This window comes from Haemorhous mexicanus, chromosome 6 (assembly GCF_027477595.1).
Source record: "Haemorhous mexicanus isolate bHaeMex1 chromosome 6, bHaeMex1.pri, whole genome shotgun sequence".
NCBI lineage: Eukaryota > Metazoa > Chordata > Aves > Passeriformes > Fringillidae > Haemorhous > Haemorhous mexicanus.
The window spans coordinates 14,481,485-14,503,148 of record NC_082346.1 but is presented as its reverse complement, the minus strand read 5'-3'; the positions used below and the strand labels follow the sequence as shown (position 1 = coordinate 14,503,148).

General features: G+C 47.1%; 1 protein-coding gene across 17 annotated transcripts in view; it reads right to left on the bottom strand.

The window, feature by feature from the left end:
- Positions 1 to 4,129: 4,129 nt before the first annotated feature.
- Positions 4,130 to 21,664, bottom strand: part of LMO1 (LIM domain only 1) — a 144,244-nt gene continuing 126,709 nt past the window's right edge. For all 17 annotated transcript variants that reach the window (XM_059848898.1, XM_059848897.1, XM_059848899.1 and 14 more), the window contains 3 exons: positions 20,249 to 20,462; positions 9,272 to 9,397; positions 4,130 to 4,572 (listed from right to left, as the gene is read on the bottom strand). In XM_059848898.1, the coding sequence (XP_059704881.1) occupies positions 4,467 to 4,572; positions 9,272 to 9,397; positions 20,249 to 20,462 (446 nt within the window). In that variant the 3' untranslated portion in view covers positions 4,130 to 4,466. The remainder of the gene's footprint in view (positions 4,573 to 9,271; positions 9,398 to 20,248; positions 20,463 to 21,664) is intronic.

Below are 21,664 nucleotides of genomic sequence, written 5' to 3'. Positions count from 1 at the left end.
TATGAGGGGCTTCATTGTGCTTCTGTGGCAAAACTGCTCTCTCTGTTTTGAACACTTGCCCTCCAGTTGCTCACAAAGATCACCCAATATTTGGTGATTTCATCTACAGCTGATCCCCTACCTAATTCCACCTTTCTGTTTCCTGCTGTTTCTCTGGGTTTGGTCCTTCCAGCCCTGCTTTCTCTCAGACCTTCACAGAAAACCTTCAGAACCACAAAGCACATCTGCCCTGCCAGATGTCTCAGCCTGGCCAGAGTTGTCATTGGCATCCTTCAGCATTTTGCTGTTAAAACCAGAGCAAGACACCCAGGCAGGGTCATTCCCTTTCATTAAGCACTGGAAGGCAGCAGCTGCTGGAGGAGGTGGGAGGCCAGGGCTCCATAAACAAGGACAGGGTTTAGCAATGGGACACGGAGTGAGCTAATGAGCAATTAAGTCAGAAGCTTTCACTGGAAAACAACCTCCAACCTCCATTTCCACCTCCAACAACTCCACATTCCCTGACCTAGCTGGGACAGCCCCAGGTACCGGTCCATTGATGTCACCCCTTGGGGCATCCCTGGCTCTATCCTCTGCCCATCAAGCACATCTGCTTCTTGGGGCTGCTGGATCATTTGGGGAAGTGGCTTTTGAGTGATTGCTTGCAGGACTTTGCTCGTGGCTCCCTGACCCCAGAGATTTGGAAGTGAGGCGCAGGGTCCTCACCGTGCTGGCGGACAGACAGACCTGGGTGAGTCCCCGGGGTGTGGAGGGGCTGGTGAGGGAGCACTCCCTGAAAGCCTGAGGGAGCTGTTGGTGTTGCAGACTCCTGCCCCCGTGCCCATACCAAAGACATTTCTGATTTCCCTACTAAAGACATTTCCTGTGTATGTTTGCTGCCAGGGAAAGCCGCTGTCTACCACTCAGCTCTATTACTGGAAGAGCAGCAGCGGCATTTGTGCTACTTCCAAAATTGCATTTCCAGGACCTGCTCCGTGGCTTTGGAAATCCTCCTCCCAGCTCCCCACATCCCCCCTGGCCAATTAGGGAAGATGCCTGGTGGGGGGGATGGCCCCCTCCCCTGTGTGGCAGCGCCGTGCCGAGGGACTGAGCCATCCCTTCTTGGCCTTGGGAAGCGCGGTTCACAAGCCAGTGACAGAGGGATGGAATGCAAATATAGCATTTCTTGTAAAGTAAATTAAGCTAACAACGAGGTAACAAACCACTGTTAATATTAGATTAACTTGTTTGGCAAGATATGAAATGGGGTGAGCTGGATTGCCGGTGGCGGAGTGCTCAATAGCGCTAATGCTGCTCAGGGAAGTATAACATCCCTCTGACAGACAGGGGCATGCTCCAAAAATAAAATAAATTAAGTCTGCAGGAAGAGCCAGAATCTGTGCAGCAATTACACCAGCATTAAAGATGAATGGAGACAAAGCCTAAGATTTTGATTGCCTTTAAACACTGGCTTGTTTTTTAATCTCAAAATCAGACTGTGCTGGGATCAGCCATTAGCCCCGACCACAAAAAGAGAAAGAGTCAGAAGATCCTAGATTTTAACATCCATAGTATGAACTTAAAATTCCTCTTTGATCTAAGATAAGGAGGCAAATGGCAGATAATGCAGAAGTTAAAGCCAGCTGAGTGCAGTTGGCAGCTGGGGCTGACATTGGGAACGATGGAGGCTGGGGAAGAGGGGTCACTGGCAGCCGTGTCCTCAACATGGGGACTGAGGCACAGGCTTAAATGTCATACTATATGCCAGTGGTCACTAAACTGATTAGGCAGTGGTTATCTTTAGCAGTAAAAAGGCTATCTTCTAATACTAAATTATTAGCAGCTAAAATGCCATTTACTCTGCTCTGATTCCTTGAATGAATATTTATGCCAAGTGATGACTATAACACCATCAAAAGGTTTCCGTGCTCTGCTCCGTAGAGTGGAAGCGATTATTCAAGAGCAGGTCTGCGCTCCAGCCCTTGTTTCTATTAAGCAAATTTGCAGCATTCAGACAAGAATTCATGACTGCATTTTCCTCCTGGATTTTTATTTTTAAAGGTGTCCCACCTCCTACGCTCTTTGGGGCACAGGCTGTGGCAGGTAGGCCCTGTCTGCTGTGCAGACACAGAAAAGAGGGACACAGGTGCTGCATAGTTTCTCCCTTGTATTTTTTCATTTTAAAATATAAGACAATTGGATATTTGCCTCACCCTATTCAGCACTGAGAAGTTGTGTCCTGCCCCAGGCTTTCCTCCCATCCACTCAGTCTCCAGCTGGGGCTTTTGCATGAGCCAATATCATGAAATTCCTCTTTAGGTATCAGGAATCAGATCTACAGCAATGGTGACAAATCAAGAGGGCTGCCCATCAGAAATGAAGCCCCTGCACCCCAGCAGGGGAACAGTGCCTGCATTTTCACAGCAAGGGCAAGTGCAGGGAGGCAATGGGAAGCCACTGCTCCTGAGTCATGGCCCACAGTGTAACTAAGGTACCTTTCTCTGAAGGACTCAGTTTTTAAACTGGTATCAAAACCCTCCTTAGGAATCTGAACTGAAACTGAACAGCCCCTCCAGCTTGTTTGGTGAGTGGTTCTGGTTTGGTTTTACTGCTCCCCTCCTCACCACAGGACAGCAGCCTTGCCCTGCCATTGTGTGCTGAATTGCAGCAAATCCCATGGGCAGGCAGGGGCAGGCAGGGATCCATCAATCCAGAGCCCAGGCAGGGGCAGGGGCTGTCTGGCAGCCCATTTCACAGCAAGGAATGGAAACACTTGGGCAACAAGCTTCTCCTTCCGTAGCCCCAGGGTGGCTGCCTCCAATAGCCTCTACAAAAAGAGCATCAACTCTACAGTTTCTCAAAAGACAACCTCCCCCCACCCCAAAAAGCACTAAAATGGAACAGCAGTTTAAAGACCACATATCCACAGGCAGCTCTAAGTGGCTCTTTAATTGCTATTCCATGTTTATGGGAATAAAAAGGGATGAGGCCACACATTTTTTACTGGGTCTCCCAACCCAAAACATCTGTTTGTGAAGAAAAATCACTGAATCAATCCACATGTCTGAGGTAGCTCTAGATGACAGGCGATATTTTGAAGCATGCTAAGTGTCTGGTGGTGTTTTGCTTCTGCTTAGCCATTATTCAGCACAGGTGTACATAAAAGCATTTCATGCAACTGGCAGAGCAGCACCAAGCTGCACAGCATCTGGCATTTGCAATTCAGAGAACACACACAAGCGACCCAGGACCAGCAACCAATTAAGTCACATCAGAAAAAAAGTACTCGGTGTCTATTTATTAAAGGAAAGGGGGGTAAATCTAAGGAAAAGCAAGAAGACAAAATAAATAGAATTGCAGCCATCCTTTACAGCTACTGGTGCACTATATTAAAGTGACACTCACTATACAAAGAAATGTGTTTGATACAGTCCAGTGGGTTGCACATGAATTGCATAACCTTGAAAATCATTGCACAAAGCATCGCAGCAGGAACACAGTTCAGAATTTTTTCTCCGGGAGATGCTTCAAATCTGATCGCTTTTATTTCGTGGGAGGTCAAAGCACCTGGCACGGAGTGAGCAAAAAGGGCTGGGAGCAGGGATCTGCTGCATCAGCGCCCGGTCACGTCCCAGCTCTGACATCAGCTCTCGCAGCAGCTCTGACCTGGACAAGTGATGCCCCATGGGAAAATCCCACTGCCTAGCAAAGCCTTGAAATTAATATTCTGATCAATGCCCAGGCACCTGTTGGCAGGGCTGCAGGGAGCCTGTTCCTCGCAGCCCAGACTGGAGACACCAGTCAGGCAGCCAGCAGGAATTCCATGGCAATGCTCTGTGTGAATCCACAAGGAGCCTCTCAGCCAGCAGCCCAGCAGGGCACAGCAGCCCCGCCAGCCATGCCGATGGCTCCCAGCCACCACCTGCCCCCAGCTCATCCCCCCCATCACACAGGGAAGCAGGTGGTTGGATGGAAGGCTCCACAACCCTGCAGCAGCATTTCCCCCAGTTATTACGAGAGAACCTGCCTCTGCTGTGATCCATGCGGTTTCCAGGGAGCTATGTACACGTTTCCAACAGTCTGCTCAGCTAAAGCACAGGAAATACAGGCTTTTGCCACACGGGGAAGAAACCACGGCAAAGATGACCAGGAAACATTCATAATTTTTAATTCACACCAGTAATAAAATTGCATTACATTTTTCATAAAATAAATGTTCCAGTTTATATACAGAAAACAGACTGTACAGAGCCCTCCCCCAGACCCCAAAAACTCACAAACATACAGGCAATGCAGTGCTCAGCTAAGCAGGCACAACTGTACATCTAAAATTGTAACTGCTTTGTGTTGGGGGGGAAAAGTACTACAATGTATATAGTCCTCTCTGGACCAAGAATTAAAAAAATATTGCAGGCAAGCTGACAGACGCCCTCGCTGCTCGTGCGGCCGAGCGCCCATCCCACAGTGCTCCAGCCAAGCAGGGGCTGTTATTGAACCTGGGACTCGAAGCTCCCGTTCAGCTGCCCTTCCTCATAGTCCATCTGACACAAGATCATGTTGTTCTTCAGGAAAAATTTGTCTCCCACGCAGAATCTGGAAGATAGAAAAAAGGGTTGGCGGGTGTGAGTATGAACAGACGTGGGAATGGGGAGAGTTTGAGGTGGTTTGGGTCCGAAGGTGACTCTAGTGAGCAGAGTTTGATTTCAGCTCTGCCAGTGCTTCCCCCTTGCCATCCCAGGGTTCTGCTGTCCCTTTCCCTGGCACATCTGTTCTTGGCTCCAGGGGAGCAGCCTGGGGAGCAGGTCCCACTCTCTGCAGGGTCCCATGCCAGCTGCAGGAGGAGGTGGGAGCAGTTAAGGGATTTGTCCCTGCAGACAGATGTGGGCTCTCCAACCAGGAAGCCAAGCGGGCGATATTACATGGAGCCTATTTGAAGTTTTTGCTGGTATCCACATTTCCACAGCTCCCTCGGGTGAAGCAGTATTTACACTAATTTCCAGGCAAGGACTGGCTATTAAGTCCTCCCTCACCCCCTTGTGTACAGTGCTGAACAATAAATAGAAATTTCTCGGTGGCTGGACTCGTAACCTTTATCTTCATTGAGCGAAGGGCACTGCTCTCTATATACCATGTAAATTGTTCTGTTTGTCTTGAAGTTGACAGAGAAGCTTGTGATATTTAACAATTTTATTTGACCATTAAGGTCAAAAAAGTTCCACATATAAGATCGGAGAGGTGTGAATTGACAGCCAATAGCTTTTTCCGCCCTGCCTGCTTGCTCAGGAATCAGAAGCTAATCTTTACTTCTTAAGATAACAAATAATGTTCTCTGCACCCAATTCAGGGGCTGGTTTCTGTCCATAACACTGGCAGGGCAATGACAGACCAGAGCACAGGCTGCCCCTAGAGCTGAGTCTGAAATCAGCCTCAGGTCCCTAAATCAGAGAGACACTCTGGGTCAGGCACTGTGCCTCGAGGCAGCTCTGCACTGAGAGGAAGGGGTAGGTACCAGCCTCTGGCAAGGCCAAATATCTACAGGAAGATCATTGGAGGTGACCCCATCCCCAGGAGACTTAGCAGACCTCAAATGCCCATTTCCCCTGCTCCCAGGCAGAGCTTTGGCACTGCCTACTCCTTGTCTAAAGTGCTTTCATCATCTGTAAGTCAGGCACCTTCAAGGCAGAGCATCTCCATAAAACAGAGTATTTTCTGCTAAAAGAACAGGACTGATAACTTTAGAGCTTCTTTGTAGGCCCAGCACAAGCACAAGTTTTCTCCAACTGGACACCTGCATATAATCTGATTAATTTGCCAAGTTGGTACAGAGAGAACTGGGCATGGGTTCACACTTTATAGGATTTCACTGAAGACCTTCCATCTTCTTCCCTCTGTGGCACATGCTCTAGTAGTTCTGAAATTCAACCTTTTCTGCATATTAAAAAGATAAAGATTATTCTTGATTTCAACTAACAGCTTTTATGGTAAAAACTGTATAGCACATACTCTTCTTAACACCACCTTCCCCAGGGGCAGGTTTACTCACAATAAATAACAGACACAGCTGCTTGCTTTTCACTACTTATTCCCACCTTAAGTGCCATATAATTCTCTAGGAAGAGAAATGCAAAAATTACTCTTGCCACCAGCACCATCAACAGCTGTCTCTTGCCAAACCTGGTTTTGGGTGTAGAGGAACCAAAGGAGGAGCTGGAGTTTTGAAGTTGGAAGGTGTGGGGGTGTGTACAAGCACATGGGAGCTGAACTGCTCTACTGGGGTACCCTGATGTGACATGAAGCTTTGGGAGAAAGGTTTGATTCACTGGAAAGGCAACTCTTTCTACCTGCCAGTCCTGCAAACCCACCAGTAAACTGGCATGTCTTCAACTGATGCATCACAACTGGAAACCTCAGACCCAGTTTCACATTGCCAGCCCCCATGCTTGGAGCAGGGATGTTGTAGAACCTCTCTGGGCAATCAAATTCCAGCCAGCAGCAGTGAAAAGTAGGTGCTGAACCTACTCTGTCATTCCTTAAGAGTGATTTTCTTCCCAGCAAACCCACACTTCAGATAGTGGCAAGAGAAGGAGCTGGATTTCCTGCAACCCTGTAACACTGACCCATCAGCCAGTCACAGCAGTGACCAGCTTTTATCCAGCACCATGACAACTTTAGAACAGTTTAAAGCATGGCACGATGAGTGGTAGTGCAGGACTTGATGCAAAACTGATGTTTTAGGGAATGAATGTGATGAAAACATTGCACACTTGGTAAAAACAGCAGAGATTTTGCTGTGATGGATTTAGCACTCTATACAGAGCCCAGCTATAGAACGGCAAGCAAGCTGGAAGAGAACTGAAGAAGGTCTTCATCATCAAATCTTTTCAGAGCTGAGGAACAAGACAGGGTTTCCAGTGAGGTTTCCAATTCAGAACCAGAACTGGCATCCACCTCTGCAATTTTGACTTTAGGGTTACTTAATCTCATGCTCTCAGTTCAGCAGTGCTGTCTGTTACAGGATCACTTCCATTCTGCCCTTTCAAGCCCAAATCTCCACAGAGTAAGTCACAAAAATTTGCAGCCCTCTGACCTCAGCCAAAAGCCAGAATCTACACATTGCCCATCTTCCAGAGCAACTCAGCCTCTCACAAACTGTGCAAACCCTTGAGCATCACAGCACAACTCTGCCAGAATGGGGGGATTACCTGCCCTCTCCTGCCAGGCAGTGACAGCCCTGGAGGTTGTCTGAAGGACAGAGTGGGACCACGCTGGCAATTGAAGAGGGAAGGAAGAGAAGTGCTTTGGAGCCTTTGAAATAAAGGGTGAAATTTAAAAGAAAATACTGAAAATGAAAACCAGGCAGCACTAGGACTTTCTGGGAGAGAAGAAGAGTGAAGAAGGGGTTTGATGAGAGATACTCAGCATACAGACTCCAAGGCCAAGCAGCACTCCTGACTGTGCAGCCCAGAGGCTCTGCCTGGAAGGACATTTACAGCCCCAGGTTCGGTGTGGAGTTTGGGAGCAACTTCTCCTGCCCAGGAATCATCAGGAGGCTGAAAAGAGCTGATCCTGAGGGCTGAGCCTGGCAGCACCCACCACACTCCCGAGGAGACAAATCCCAGATCTGACTGGTGGGACAAGCATCTCGGGGGATGAGGTGGGATCAGCTCTGTGTTCAAGAGTCACAGAACAAGGCTGGGCAGCTGGCAGATCCCGCTGGCTCCCGCAGCGAGCCCAAGGCCAGGAGCCACTAGATGTCACTGCCGCCCCGGCACTGCCACCGCGCCCGTGCGGGGACAGCACTGACGGGACTCCTGCACCTGGGACAAACACAGCCCGGCTCCTGCCAGTACAGCCACCTCATCCGCCTCCGCCGTGCCCTGGCACCGCCCAGCTGACACCAAATTCACCGAGTACAGCCACCTCATCCTCCTCCGCCGTGCCCTGGCACCGCCCAGCTGACACCAAATTCACCGAGTACAGCCACCTCATCCGCCTCCGCCGTGCCCTGGCACCACCCAGCTGACACCAAATTCACCGAGTACAGCCACCTCATCCTCCTCCGCTGTGCCCTGGCACCGCCCAGCTGACACCAAATTCACCGAGTACAGCCACCTCATCCGCCTCCGCCGTGCCTTGGCACCGCCCAGCTGACACCAAATTCACCTCCAGGCTGAGCCACGGGCGGGGCGGCGGGAGCGGAGTCGGGCAGGATCTCCCAAGTCCGGGGGAAGCTGGCAGGGGCTGGCATTCACACATGGGTATGGCTGATTCGTGAGAGATCCCACTGGGATGCTTTTCCAGGCTGAGCAAGGAATGTTTAAGTCAGGATTTGAGGTTGACTTTTACAGAGTTTGGTTCTCCATCTTCCCACAAGTTTTGTCATCTCTCTCACACTTCCCCATGGGATGAGGCATTGCCTCCTAGTTTCATCTTTGGGAAACACAGCCGAAGATCCAGAACAGGAACACCAGCACAGCCCTTGACCCTGGGCAGTCACTACAGCCTGACTAAGCGAGCAGTAAGAACTGCAAGCAATTCCAGGTCTATCTCGGACAAGGATGGTCAGCTGGGTGCATCAGAAGGTGACAAAGTATCACATCTGCTTCTGTGGTCTTCAATTCTGCCTTGCATGATCAACAAACATGGTGCTGGGAAGAGTTTTCACAGCCCTCCCAACCTAAACTGGCTACAGGTACTTCAAGTGAAAACACTGCACATGGCCATTTATTATACTCCCTTAGGTCCATCTTCCACCCAGCAGAAATAAATAAGCCTCACTCAAAATTACACCACCAAGATCCCCTATTAATTACACAACAACTAAATGGATTTGTTCCTAGTTTTGGAAAGGGCTTAGCCCGAGTATTTTTCCTTCTTCCTCTCCCTTCTCTTTATACTACTTCTTTTCCACCCCCAGTTTTGAGCGTGTCAGAAACATGATTTAAGTAAGATAATGTCAGTTTGCTAGAGGAGGTCCATTCTCCATCATCTGCCTTCTGCAAAGAGGGCAGCTCCTGAAAGGACGCTGGAGCACTTTTGTCTTATTCAGCAGCAGCTGGACAGTCTGTGTCTGTGTCCTCCCCCTTGCCCCTCCAATTCCCACCAGCTCCAAGGGGATTTGCAGTAAAAGGGCTACAGGTACTCACATGGATCCCGCAGGTCAGCCTGGCAGCCCAGCCCCAGCCCTGCCCCCAGGCTGTGAGCCCCAGACGGGCAGCATGCATCAAACCTTTCCCCCGTTTCACGGGCAAAGGTATAAATTAGTTTGTGTGTACAATAACTGTGTCCTCACCGCTGGTTGCAGAGCTGACAGGCGAAGCAGTCCAAATGGTAAACATTATCTCTGGCCCTCATCACCATCTCAAAGGCAGGGATCAGTTTACTGCAGGCAGCACAATTCCCGGTGGTACCAAAGAGCCTGCCAAAGAAGCACAATCATTAGAAGCCATTTTAATTAAATGGTGGAAGGACTAATTAAGTGTAATTAGCAGTATCAAATACTGTATTGCACCAATAAATAGAAGTTGCAGTCTCCATTTCACTGACCAACCAGCGTGCAGGAACTTGGGATAAAAATGCCTGGTGAGCAGGCTCCGATCATCGAGATGAAACTTCATTTGGTTTGTGAGCCTAGGGCTAATTTGCTGTCTAATGGAGAAAAGCATTAAACACTTAGAGCACTATTTTGGGGCTCACAAAATTTCAGTCAAAAACTATCTGGCTCTCTGCAGCAGTGGGGTAGGTGCTGGGAGCTGCCGTCCTGCTCCGCAAGGGCTCGCTGTGCTTGGCCACAGCCTGGCAGAGGGACAGGCTGGCAGCAGCACACACAAGTCCTGCACACTTTGCCAATCCTGGCAGGCAGCGCTGTAACAGAGCTCAGGAAGAACCTCACTTACCTGCTGCTTCAAAAGAAAAAGCACGACTTCTCTTGCAATGAGTGCACAACGAGTGCATTTGGCCAGGCATCTCAGAGAGCAAGCCCTCCTCCCCGGCTGTGCCTCCCCTGCCCTCCCGGGAGCCAGCTAAGCCCTTCCACGGCGGCCTGAGCAGCACGCTCAGCCGTTCCACTTCAGCTGCCCGCCCTCCAGGACAGCCCTTCAGCACTGGAAGCTTTGCCATTTTCATCTTGGCTTTCACTATCTGTCTCCCCAGACGTCAGCTGCTGTTGCAGCTCCTGCTGGGGGACTGGAGCACGACTGCAGCATCCTTGCCCGAGGTGTCCCTGCAGACCCCGAGTGTGCCGGGGGCACGGTGCCACCGCTGCGCCAGGGCCGGGGGCACTGAGCCACGGGCTGACAGAGCCGAGGTTCACCCCAGCCTCTGGTCACATGTGGTTAGTCAATTGGCCTAGGGGATGACAGAAATGGTGTTTTGGGGGTGATGAGCCTCAAGACGTGCAATCCCTGCTGGCCATTAGCTCTGCGCACACAACGCGCCGCTGCCCGCGGACAGAGCTGGGCTCGCGGTTTGTTTCAAGCCATCGGTTCTGGCTGATTCCACAACAGGCAGATGAGAAGCATCAGGAAAATCCATAACCAATTTCTAAACCTGCAATTTGCCAGGCAAATCAATACTAATTATTACTGGCCAGTAATTGTGAATTAAAACACCCAGCAGTGTTATAGAAACCTCCACACAACTCTCCCATCCTCCTACAGCGCTGTGCTCCCGAAGTCAGCTCGCTCTCCAGCTGTAAGAAAGCCCACCCTTATTTTTCTTTAGAAGTGGTATCAGGGGCCACTTTCATTAGCCTGGCTGGAAAACCTCAGGCCTTCCTATGAAGAAACAGCACTACATTTCCCCTCAGAGCTAAATCACACAAACCAAAACAGAAACACTCATGCAGGATGGAAAATCCGCAAAGGGAGTACCAAAATTTCTTCCCCCATGATTCCATCATCTGAAGGCTGAAAGGCAGAGTGAAATCCCAGCTGTGTAAATTTGCACCAGCAAAAGGCAGTCCCTTTCTCCCTGCAAGCTGACCCCTCTTGCTCCTGCCCCCACAGGCAGGCAAGGCAGGGGAGGCAGCCGGGCATGGGACTCGGCTGCCTAACGCCAGCAGACCGGACTGGAAAAATGCGGCACTGAAAAGCATCCAGGTCTCCACCCTGGAACACCCTGGCTCTCATTCAGCACCCACTCAGACATCAAGCCATTACTCCAGACATCCCTCCCCTCCTCAGCCTAGCTGCCCCTTTCCACTTGGGCACAGCAAAGCCTGAGAGCTTTTGCCAGGATTTTCCCATTTCCCATAAAAACAGGCATCCGTTTTTAGAGTACCCAAGTCACAGCAAACTCAAAAAAAATGAGTCAAATGCATTAGGCAGGGAAACTGGGAGGTTAATCCTAGATTTGCTCTGTGCCCAGCACTGCTACATGCACAAGTATAAAATATCCATTATTCATTAGCATCACAGTTGTGTGGAGCTCAATCTAGATTAAACAAAATAAAGGGGCCCCAGACAGCACCATTTGCATTGTTAAGCAGGTGCTTTTCTTCAGCCTTCAAATAGGAGACTTTTCTAAATGGAAATGATGGGGAAATTTGGACAGATGTTCACTTAACTATTTAAACAGTTAGCTTAAGAAACATGAAAAATGTATTTGGCATCGTATTCACCTGTCTCCTTTCAGGGGTTTTGGGGGTAAACCAATTGTTAAACAGCTTTGACTGTTTGCATAAGATCTGAAGCTTATGTTCTGTCCAGCTGAAATCGTGTTGCCTTCTAATGTCTACATAACGTGGCTTCCAGCAAGTCAGAGTGCTAATCTTTGTCTCTTCTATCAAGTTTCACAGTCCCCCATACCGCTCCTTTCCCAACAGATGAACATTTCACACTTATTCTAGCACCTCCTAATTTTAATCTGCTTTTCAGGGAGTGATTTAGAGCCCCATGTATTCACCGTGCTTCTAAAAATACGCCGTAACTTGTAGCTCAGTGAACATGACTTTTTTAATCTGTTGGAAGAAAATGCAAAATGAACAGAGTCTTTTGCCCTTTTTTTTTTTTTGTTTGCTTGTAGAAAACCTGCCACCTCTGATATCTCCTGATCCAGAAGCTCCTTGAGCTGAAACTTCCTAAAGTGGGGAGCTTAACGTTATTGGAACGAGGGAGAGGAGATAAGGAGCAGGAAGAAAAACCTTCCACCCCAAGCCCCATCTGTGGTTAAATTTAAAATAACCCCACATGAACAAACTGATCTGCATTTTTCCCCCAGACACCTTCGTGACAGATGCAACACACTCTCACACGTTCACACACATGAAGTTGAAGCGCATTAGAAAAATCTATCAGAAGATGTTTAGCCTCTACTTACCAGCTCGGAGCCATTGGCATAAAAGAAGCTGGAAATACAGAAAGTTTTCAGTTTGGGGTTGTTTTGCTTCTTCTTAAAAAAACCTATTTATTCACTTCCCTTTGAAGTTAAAAGGCAACAACTTTTAAGTACAGATTTATTCCCCTTTATGTAACAGGAAGATCCAGCCAGCTTGTAAATAAGCACAGACTATGCAGATTTAAAATTTAGCACAATTAAACTTTTACCCCGTGGTAGTAATTATGTTTAATGGCTCTTAGCCTGAACTTAACCATGTCTATTGTTGTCAGCCAGTCTAAAAGCAGGAGTTTGTCCAAGGACAATTTTCTGTAGTTTATGGGCGCACTAAAAACCCTGCTATGCCCTGTTCTCATTGGCCATTGATGTCAGTGTGTATAGTAAAAATTAAAGCTAATTGGCATACAGGAGCAGCCCTGAATGCAAATGAATTTATGGGAAAAGAAGGGAGCGCTCCTGGAAGCAGTAGGCAGCTGTCAAAGGATGGGTTTTACGTAGTCTTGTCTGGGCTAAAGATCAGTCTTGTGCTTGGTGATCCAGACCTCAGCAACTCTGTGAGTACACCTCAAATTAATTCAAACCACAGTAATGTCACAGCACCCTGCAGGTGGTTTTGTTTGTTTGTTTGTTTGTTTTTGAGGTTTTTTTTTTTTTTTTTTTTGAGGGGAAAAAGAATGTTAAAGGGTTCTTATGGCAGGGAAAACAGTAAGAAACTTCTCATATGAAAACATTAAGTTTAGCACCTTTTAACAGATTTTTTTTTGTTCAACCAAGATGTTCAGGGGGCCTAAACTGAGAACCTGTTTGCCTATTTCTGTCTCCACTAGGAACAACAATCTGGTTTAGTCATTGCCTAGAAGGAGAGAGTCCCCATTTCTTCTCGCCCCCTCTAGCCTGGTGTCTGACTAGATAGCAGCTTGCAATCAAAAAAGAAGGAGAAAATCTCCCCTCTGCAGAAAGAGAAAAAGTTTTGGAGCTGTTGACTTCATAGGAGACAAAAAAAGAGGAAGCAGGACAAGCACATAAAAATAATGAATGGTACAGAAAGGAAAAGTTGGCAGTGTCAACTGGGTTATTTTAAACACAAGAACAAAACAAGTTCAAAATTCAAACAGCTGATTGGAGACTGATAATTCCCCCCCAAAAAAGTTTTTGTCAACACTGAAAGATAAAAATTATGAATGGAAGGAGGACTAAACACTAGCCTACAGATAAATATCTACATTTGTAGATATTATGTACGACTGTATATTTTTCCACTTATTGATATATCCAGATTATCTGGATATACAAGTTTTAGAGGAACTATGGAACTCCATGCTCATATCCTCCCCAGCCAGAAGGTGAAACAAGTTTTCCCATACACCTCTCCTATTTGCTTGCTGCTGTTTATTTCTTAGTTTCATCAGGGCCTGCTGTAGAACCAAACTTGCTTAATATAACTGAAATCCATCCTCATGTAAAGAAATAATTTTGCCCCTACCTTTTGAAACAAAGCAACAACTGATTTTTCAGTGAGGGTGGCTCTTAAATACTGCAATCAGTATCTTTCCCATCTGTGGATATTAGAAATATGCTGAGCTACAAGTGTGATTTGACTGGAGTATTGAGTATACCAATAAATGCAGGGAAAGCCTGAACATAAAGATAAAAAGGATAATCTTAGAAGCAACTTCAGACAACTTTGTTGCAATCAGTCATTGTGTAATATTAGAGAAAGCCTCAGTGACAGGAGATTCTTCAGCATGGTAAATCCATACTAGGTGGTGCACCCTCCTATCCAGGACACCGTTGTCAGTGCTGCAGTGGGAAGTCATGTCAGCTGAAGGAAAGGAAATGCATTTTGATACTAATGAAGGTGGTCAAGCTGTCCTTGAAGCCTTCAAGTTCAATCCCAAAGAATTTACATCTCACATGCCAAAGGGTTTGACGTTCAAGGACAGCATAGCAGGGGGAGTTGAACCAGTACAAAACAGCCCCTGGCCAAGTGACGGCACTGGTTCGGAGACTGCTGGGCCTGAGCTTCAAGGTTGCTCAAGGGAGTCTGTTTTCACTTGAAGGACACATCTGAATGCTCACTTATTTTCACTCCTTTGGCCTCCTCCTCCATATTTTCAGTGGGCATTTACAGAAGGGTTGGGACCATGAGCAGGCAGGAGAAGTCCAAGACCTCCTGCCCTGGCCCAGCCTTTCGCGTGGTGTAACTGAAACTGCTGACCTTAAACCCATCCTTGCTCTGGCACTGCTCAACACAAGTGCAACAACGTCCTCTTAGGAGAGCTTAAACACAGCAGTCAGAAAACTGCAAAGCTGAAAGTGCTAGAGGCATGCTAGTGTACCACAGCCAGGCAGAATTGCTCCCCATTAGCTTTCCTCCTCAGTGACAAGTTGTGGAGGTGAAAAAAAAAAAAAAAAAAGGGAAACAAACAAACAAACAAACCAACCAAGTATGGGCACAGGCTGTGAGAAAGTCCTGGGCCAGCTACTGCAGGGGGAAAAGAAAAAAAATCTGTATTTTAACATCACAAAGCACAGCAGTGTTGCCAAGACACATTGTATTTTGAGGCTAATTAATCCTCCTTAATCTGTACAGACACCAAGTGTAGAAGTGAGGGTGCCCTATGCAGCATGCAAGATGCTCCCTATTGCGAGGCAAAAGCAGCACTTCAGCTTAGTGACATTTTTAGGCTCTGAGCAGACACCATTTGTTCAGCCACACTGCATTTATACCTCTCCTTCCCACACTAAACATGTCCCTTGAAAATCCAGCAGGACATGCTCTCAGTGCATACACGCACACTGTGCTTCTCCAGAGGGAAAAAATATCCCAAATTCTCTCCTTCCTGCTTCAAAGGTGCAGCAGCTACTGCAGGTTAAAGCCACATTCTGAGCCTTAGTGATGTCTTGGGGAGATAAACTTAAAATCTTCCTATTGGGGCACACACATCTCAGTTCCCAAAGGCTTGTTCTCACACAGCCAGCCATGGCTTAGTGGTTTGGCTCAGGGCTGTTGCCACTGATTTGGGGAAGGCCACCAGAAGGAGGGAATTTGTCCACATCCTCCTGTGCCAACAGAGCAGGGCACCCACATTTGTGCTCTTATCACACAAGAAAATCCAACCCTGCCTATTTGCCAGATACAGAACCCTTCACCTAAAGGGCTCCTAAGCGATTCACTGACAGAGTTAATGTCCTGGGACATCTGGAGTAGAGCAAAAACCCCAGGACTTGGCATCTGAGTCACTGGAAGTAGGAGCTGCCGAGGGTGGAGCTCAGGCTCCTGTGACACAGACAGTGCTGAGGGGTGACAGGGATGGCAGCCCTGCCAGGAGGTCCCTGTCCCTCAGGTGGGATGCAGAGGGCTGCTCCGCTCCCTGGAGGCACCAACACCACATGCAGAGTGATGCCATGCTGAGTTTGCAGCCCTGATCCAAATATGTGGGAAAGTGGGTGAAAGGAACTGCCATGAAACCCCCTGAGAACAGCATCAGGATTTCCCGGAAAGCCCTTCTCTTTCACTGATTCACCATCATTTTTAAATGCAGGTTCTGAGCTTCCTTTGGAGTCTAATTAAGGCCCCAATCAGTTTACATGATGAAAAACTTTCCCAACACCAGCATATCAAACACGCAGAAGCAACAGTTCTGCTCCTCTCAAAGCGAGCCCGACTCGCCTTTGCTCGTGTGAGGGCACCATGCTGAGTAGAAAGGAAAAATCACGTTCTTCATCAGCACTTCACAGTGAAATTTAAGTTGTCAGCTCCTCACGGGAAATCCTGATGCAACACCCAGCCCGTCCCTGTGAAGCGGAGCTTGGTGAATGTTTAATTATGCCTCGGAACAAACACACGTCGCTGCGTGGGGGCTGCGAGGAGCCATCTGAGCCTGCATGCTAAGCTGCTCTGTCCCAGAAGCAGTTCCTTCAGCAGCATTTGCTTATCAAAAATAATTAGAGGTAGGGATGCTGGAACCTCGATTATGAAACAAATGGTAAATCTATTTGCTGAGATGAAATGTATTGAAAGATACATCGAGACACAGCTGGAGACTGAGGTGATACCACAAGGATAACAACTCGAGATCCAATTTCATCTTTCATGATTAAAAAATGAGCAAGAAAGTGTTTTATGAAAAGTGAAGGTTAACAAATGTTCCTTCACAAGCAATGACGACAGTTTATCTTTTGAAACAAATGATCGGGCTGTGGTCTGCTCGCAGCTCCTGGAACACTGGAAAGATTTCTGCTGAAAACCCACTGGGGATCAGCACACAGGGCTGGCAGCCCACCGTGCTCCCAGGGCCTGGGACAAAGCCGGATCCACAGGGATTCTGCCACAGCAGGCAAGAAGCTGGCACTGCTCCTGTCCTGACCCTCTGCCACAAGCCCACCCCTGGCCCCAATCCCTGTCGTGGCTGTGGCTCATCCACACCTGCCCTCAGGAGGGTCCCAGAGCTGCAAATTGACAACAAAACATTCCAGGAGCCCTCTGACTGAATTCCTCTCACTGTTCTCCAGGTAAAGTGCTCCCTTTATGGTGCAACCACAGTGTGAAGTATGAAAAGTTATTTTTAGGGATGAATTCTGCTAAAATTTGACTAGGAGACCAAACACTGTGAGCTGTTTAACAAGGAGGAAAAAATGTGGGTAGAGACTCTAAAAACTACTAATGTGAAGGAATTATATAATGATGGGAATGGTTAATTCACTAAGAAGAAAAATTCAAATTACCAGGAGGGAACAGACAGTAGAGAAGATTGCGATGGCAACTTCAGCTCCTTCTATTAATAGAACTAATAGTTAAAATGGAGAAAGAAAGAAATATTATGTGTAGAAGCCAATACAAGATGCTTTAAAGTAAAAAAATTGCTTTATACTTCTATAAATAAGGGACTGCGTAGCAATGCCCTTATTCCTATCCTTGGAGCCTGAAAGGGTTTCTTAGCATCAGGGGAACAGACCCAGGAGTTCAGCAGAACCCCTCAAAAAACCCCAGTATAATCTAAATTTACTTATTTGTAAGAATACAAGCCATGATAGCTGTAAAGCTGCCTAAACAGCTGAAGGCTAATTAACAATGCTGTGACAGAATTAATGTTATTCTTTCCTAGCTGAGTCTTCAACAATTTTCCCAGGATATGGCAATTCTACTGTTCTTCCCAACAAAAACCAGCCAAAGCTCCAACACCCTAAACTCAGATAAAGGGAAAATTCTTAATGTACAGGCCACAGAAGTCTTCACAGTTTAACCATGAGGAACAAACGGCAACAGACTTCCCCCTTGTCAGGCCAGGAACTATTCCAACCTTAAAAAGGGAGACAGAAGTGTTACAAGGCACCTTCCAGGCACAGAAGTTTGTTCCACAGACCATGTTTAACTGGTGCTGGGACAGAAGCTGCGTGGCCATGGTTGAACACAAGTCCCAGCTGCTGCCTTCCATGGTTCATGTCATGAACTGCCCTCTCTTCACAAAGATGGGACAATGGCCACTTCTTGGAGTCTGAAATGCCTGGCTTCTTTTCCATCTCCAGCACAGGCTTCTGGTGTGCCCCAGAAAATTCACATCATTTAAGGGCCAGTGGGAAAATCACAGGTTCAGCTTTTCCACCTCAAAGCAGCATTCTTGGGATAAACCAAGGAAAGAAAGAAAGTGCTCTACAACTCCAGTGGTAAAAAGGTCCTTCTAAACCAAACAGCATCAATACTGCTGTCCTTTGGCACTTTAACATGCCTGATTTGATGCCACACATTATTTTTGTTATGAAACTAGCATAAACCAAAATCAATACAGTGCTTATTAAATGGACAAAACATGGGGTAGCTCATAGGTCTCAAAAAGCAAATGTAAATTGGAAACACTGTGCAGCTCAGTATTTCTAGCAGGGTTCTGCAACATAGAGAATAAAGGTGAGTATCTATCTTCAGGGTCAAATTTAAAAACAACAAAAAAACCCAAAACAAAACCAAAAACAACCTCCCCCTGAAAAAATCACAAACACTATACTTTTTCAAGACCATAAATGACAAAGTCAAGTGATAAATAATGAAGCGGAGAATGACAGATGGAGAGACCTAGATCACTTGGCAAGCTGGGTGCAAACAAGATAAAGAAAAGATAATGCACAGAAGATAAAGTACAAACAAATGCTTCAGAAAATAATGCAGCTGTTCTTCCTGGAAAGAAAACTATTCCTGGAGGTAGTTCTCCTGAGAGTCTGGGGTCCCTGTGATAGTATCTAGCATGACCCAGTTGTGATACTGTGATAAAAGGCTTCCTGAAAAAGGGAAGATCAAGAACTGAAATATTCTTCACTGCCACATCAGAATTATGTCCACAACACAGAAAGAGTATAGCTGAGCTGAAGAAGAATGAAAGAATGAAAGAAGAAGAATGAAGAAGAAGAAACCAAAATGCTAATTTGGGGGTGGAAATCTCTGTGTTGAGTTTGAACTTTCTGGAGCTCATTTTTCTTAGCTTAGCACAGACAGGGTTAAGGATGCCTTCAGAGTAAGTGACTTGTGACATTAGTAAATACTCAGTTTTAAGGAAGGTACAAAAATTATTTCATTATAGTGAAGACAGTTAACTCTTTCTTTTCACACCCTTTCCATTTTTCCAAAGGCTGCTTATCTTGTCTTTTCCACCTCAATGTGTTCACCCTTACCCAAACTCCTCCTTCCTCACTTAGATTTGGGGACACACTCCACCTAACCAGATGTGGAGCTGCAAGGGCTGCCTGTGTGGCAGAATTTCAGCTGAGATATTTGACGTGTGCCCTGAAAAGTTTCAGCTCTAAAACCCTCCTGTGGGCAGGATGCTCTTGTGCACTGCTGGGCTGAAGGGCAAGGTGACAGCTCCCACATGGCAGCTGATAGACTCAGTCCTTCTGTTTGGCTCAGCACTTAATCTCTCATCTTCAGAAGGAGAAACTTGTTTGTTCAAGTTTACTAAGGAAATATTTACTGAAGATTTTCAGAAAAATGTTTACATCGAAACACACAAAGCATCTGAGCACTGACACTAATCTGGGCAGCCCCTGAGCACTGCAAGGTTAGAAGACATTTCACCTCCCTATCTTACAACAGTGTGTTGGGCTTGTTTTGCTTCAGATGTTTTACTGGTTGAGCTTGCCTGGGAAATGCTATCAGTGCTTGAGGAAAAATAAAAGAAAACACACACATTAGCTGGAGATCAAGTACATTCTTCCAAAGGAAAAACAAAGCAAAAGTCTGAGTGTTTTGCAGTGTGACCCTCATAATAATGTTTGCATTAGGCCTGCTGTCTTATTAATATTCATTTATGTTTGCATAAAGTATTTTGCACAAAACCCCCATACACATCAGGCAAAAAATCCCATGTGTTGTTATGGATTGCAGACACACACTGACAGAATGGTTCTGACTCCAAGCTAGTGATGGTCTCTGCTGATTTCCTCAGACAAAAACATTTTTTGAAGTTGATCTGTAATTTTTGAGCTTTGCTCTGTTTAGTTAGGAAAGATACAAGAGCCCCATGGGAGCAACCTTACTCAGGCCTAGAAGGCTGTCTAAAAGCTATGACTAAAAAGGAAAAGGTAAAGGTTTGGTCAGGTCTCAGTCAATATGCAGGGGTATAGCATCAGAGATATGCAAGGAGAATTAAGAGTTTTTCCTAACTTACTCAGCAAGCAGAGTTTGTTCTGGTTGGTCCATAATAATAATAATAATAAAAACTCATGGCCTCCGCCTTGTACCTTCACCTAAAAGCAGGATTTCACCTCCCAGACTACGAAAGTGCAAATAAAAAGCCCAGCCTAGACAGCGGAAGGAGCCCCAGTCTCCTCTGGGCAGGGCTGGCCATGCACGAGCACACACTGTCCCATTTTTAGGAAGCCACGCAGCCGGCAGCACGCCGAGAGGCTTCGGGAAGAGCCCGCAGTACGTCCCTCTATTTACCTCAGGTAATCTCTGCGGCAGAGAATGAGATTTGCTTTTGTGTACAGAGTTGATCCAACCTCTCCAAGACGGCAGTCACAGCAGGCACACTTTAGACAGTCTTCATGCCAATACTTATCCAGAGCCTTCAGCAGGTAGCGGTCCTTGATCTTTCGGTTGCAGCCGGCGCAGCCCTTCTGCTTCCCCTTGGGCTGCACGGAGAGCATCGGCACGCCTGCAAGGCAAACACAGCACCTCCTTCAGAGCACAGGCTGGGGGCAAACACTGCTGCTGCTGCTGCCATTACAAGGAGCTCACAGCCAAAGGAAGCTCACGTTGCATGGAGCTGACAGTCAAAGGAATCCCAACTCCACTGGCTGTCCTAGGCTAACGGTGAGTGCGACACTCGCAGCCCTTTTTTCCTAAGGGCAGGACTGACACAACGCACCAGACTCTTTCTAGCCAACATCTTGCAGCAGCATAAACTGGCTGAAATTTCAACATTTATTTTCTTCCCCTCATTACCCACACCCTTGTGTTGTTAATTACCTGCCACAGGCAATTAAAAAGAGCAGAAGGGCCACCATGGTATGTACCCCCCTGGTTCAGCATCTGAGTTGAGTTTGATGGGGAGGGGAGAGGAGTGGGTATAAAAAGATGTGGTATGCCACTGTTTTTCCTCTCTTGTGAATCCTGTGGGTGACAGAGGCCTGACTGAAAGCCAGAGCAGGCCAGGGGCTGCTCCAAAATAAATTTGATTCAAAAGCCCTTGAGAACTGCTGAGAATAACCCCACCAGCACCCCTCTGTCACACTCCTTAAGCAAAGCAGAGCTTTCCTCCTCCTCCTGTATCACTGGAGAAGGTAGAAAACAGCCAGGAGTTTCATCCTTCCTGGAAACCCCTGCTGGAACTGCAAAACAGCCATGAGATAGCTGGGTATGAGGTGGTGACAGCAGACTCAGCTCAGGAGGCTTGGGGGACTTGCTGTGGTCACCTTCCCCTCAGTGCTGTGTCCAGCTTTTTCCTTTTCTCCAAGCAGCCAGTGCCTGCCATGGTGAGCACTGTGATGCCCATCAGCCTCCTCAGTTTAAGAGCCAGGCAGGAAAGGACTTTATGGAATCAATAGGCAAGGTGGAAAAATAAACAAGGATTGTACTGTGGGTGAGGGACAGGACAGGAAATGATGAAAGAAGAAATTAACTCACTGAGACAGCAGAATTCGTTATGATTTTTATTTTTACTGGTGTCAGTCACTAAAAATGACAATGCTGGGCCCGTAACAAGCACACTGTGGGCTTAACCAATGCAGAGATGATGAGAAGGGACACTGTGGCACAGCAGCAGGTGTCACTGGTTATATACTCTTACACAAAGTTAATCCACCCTTTCTGCAGGAAGCGCTGGATGTCCTGGAAAGCAGCAGCTTGATAATAGAA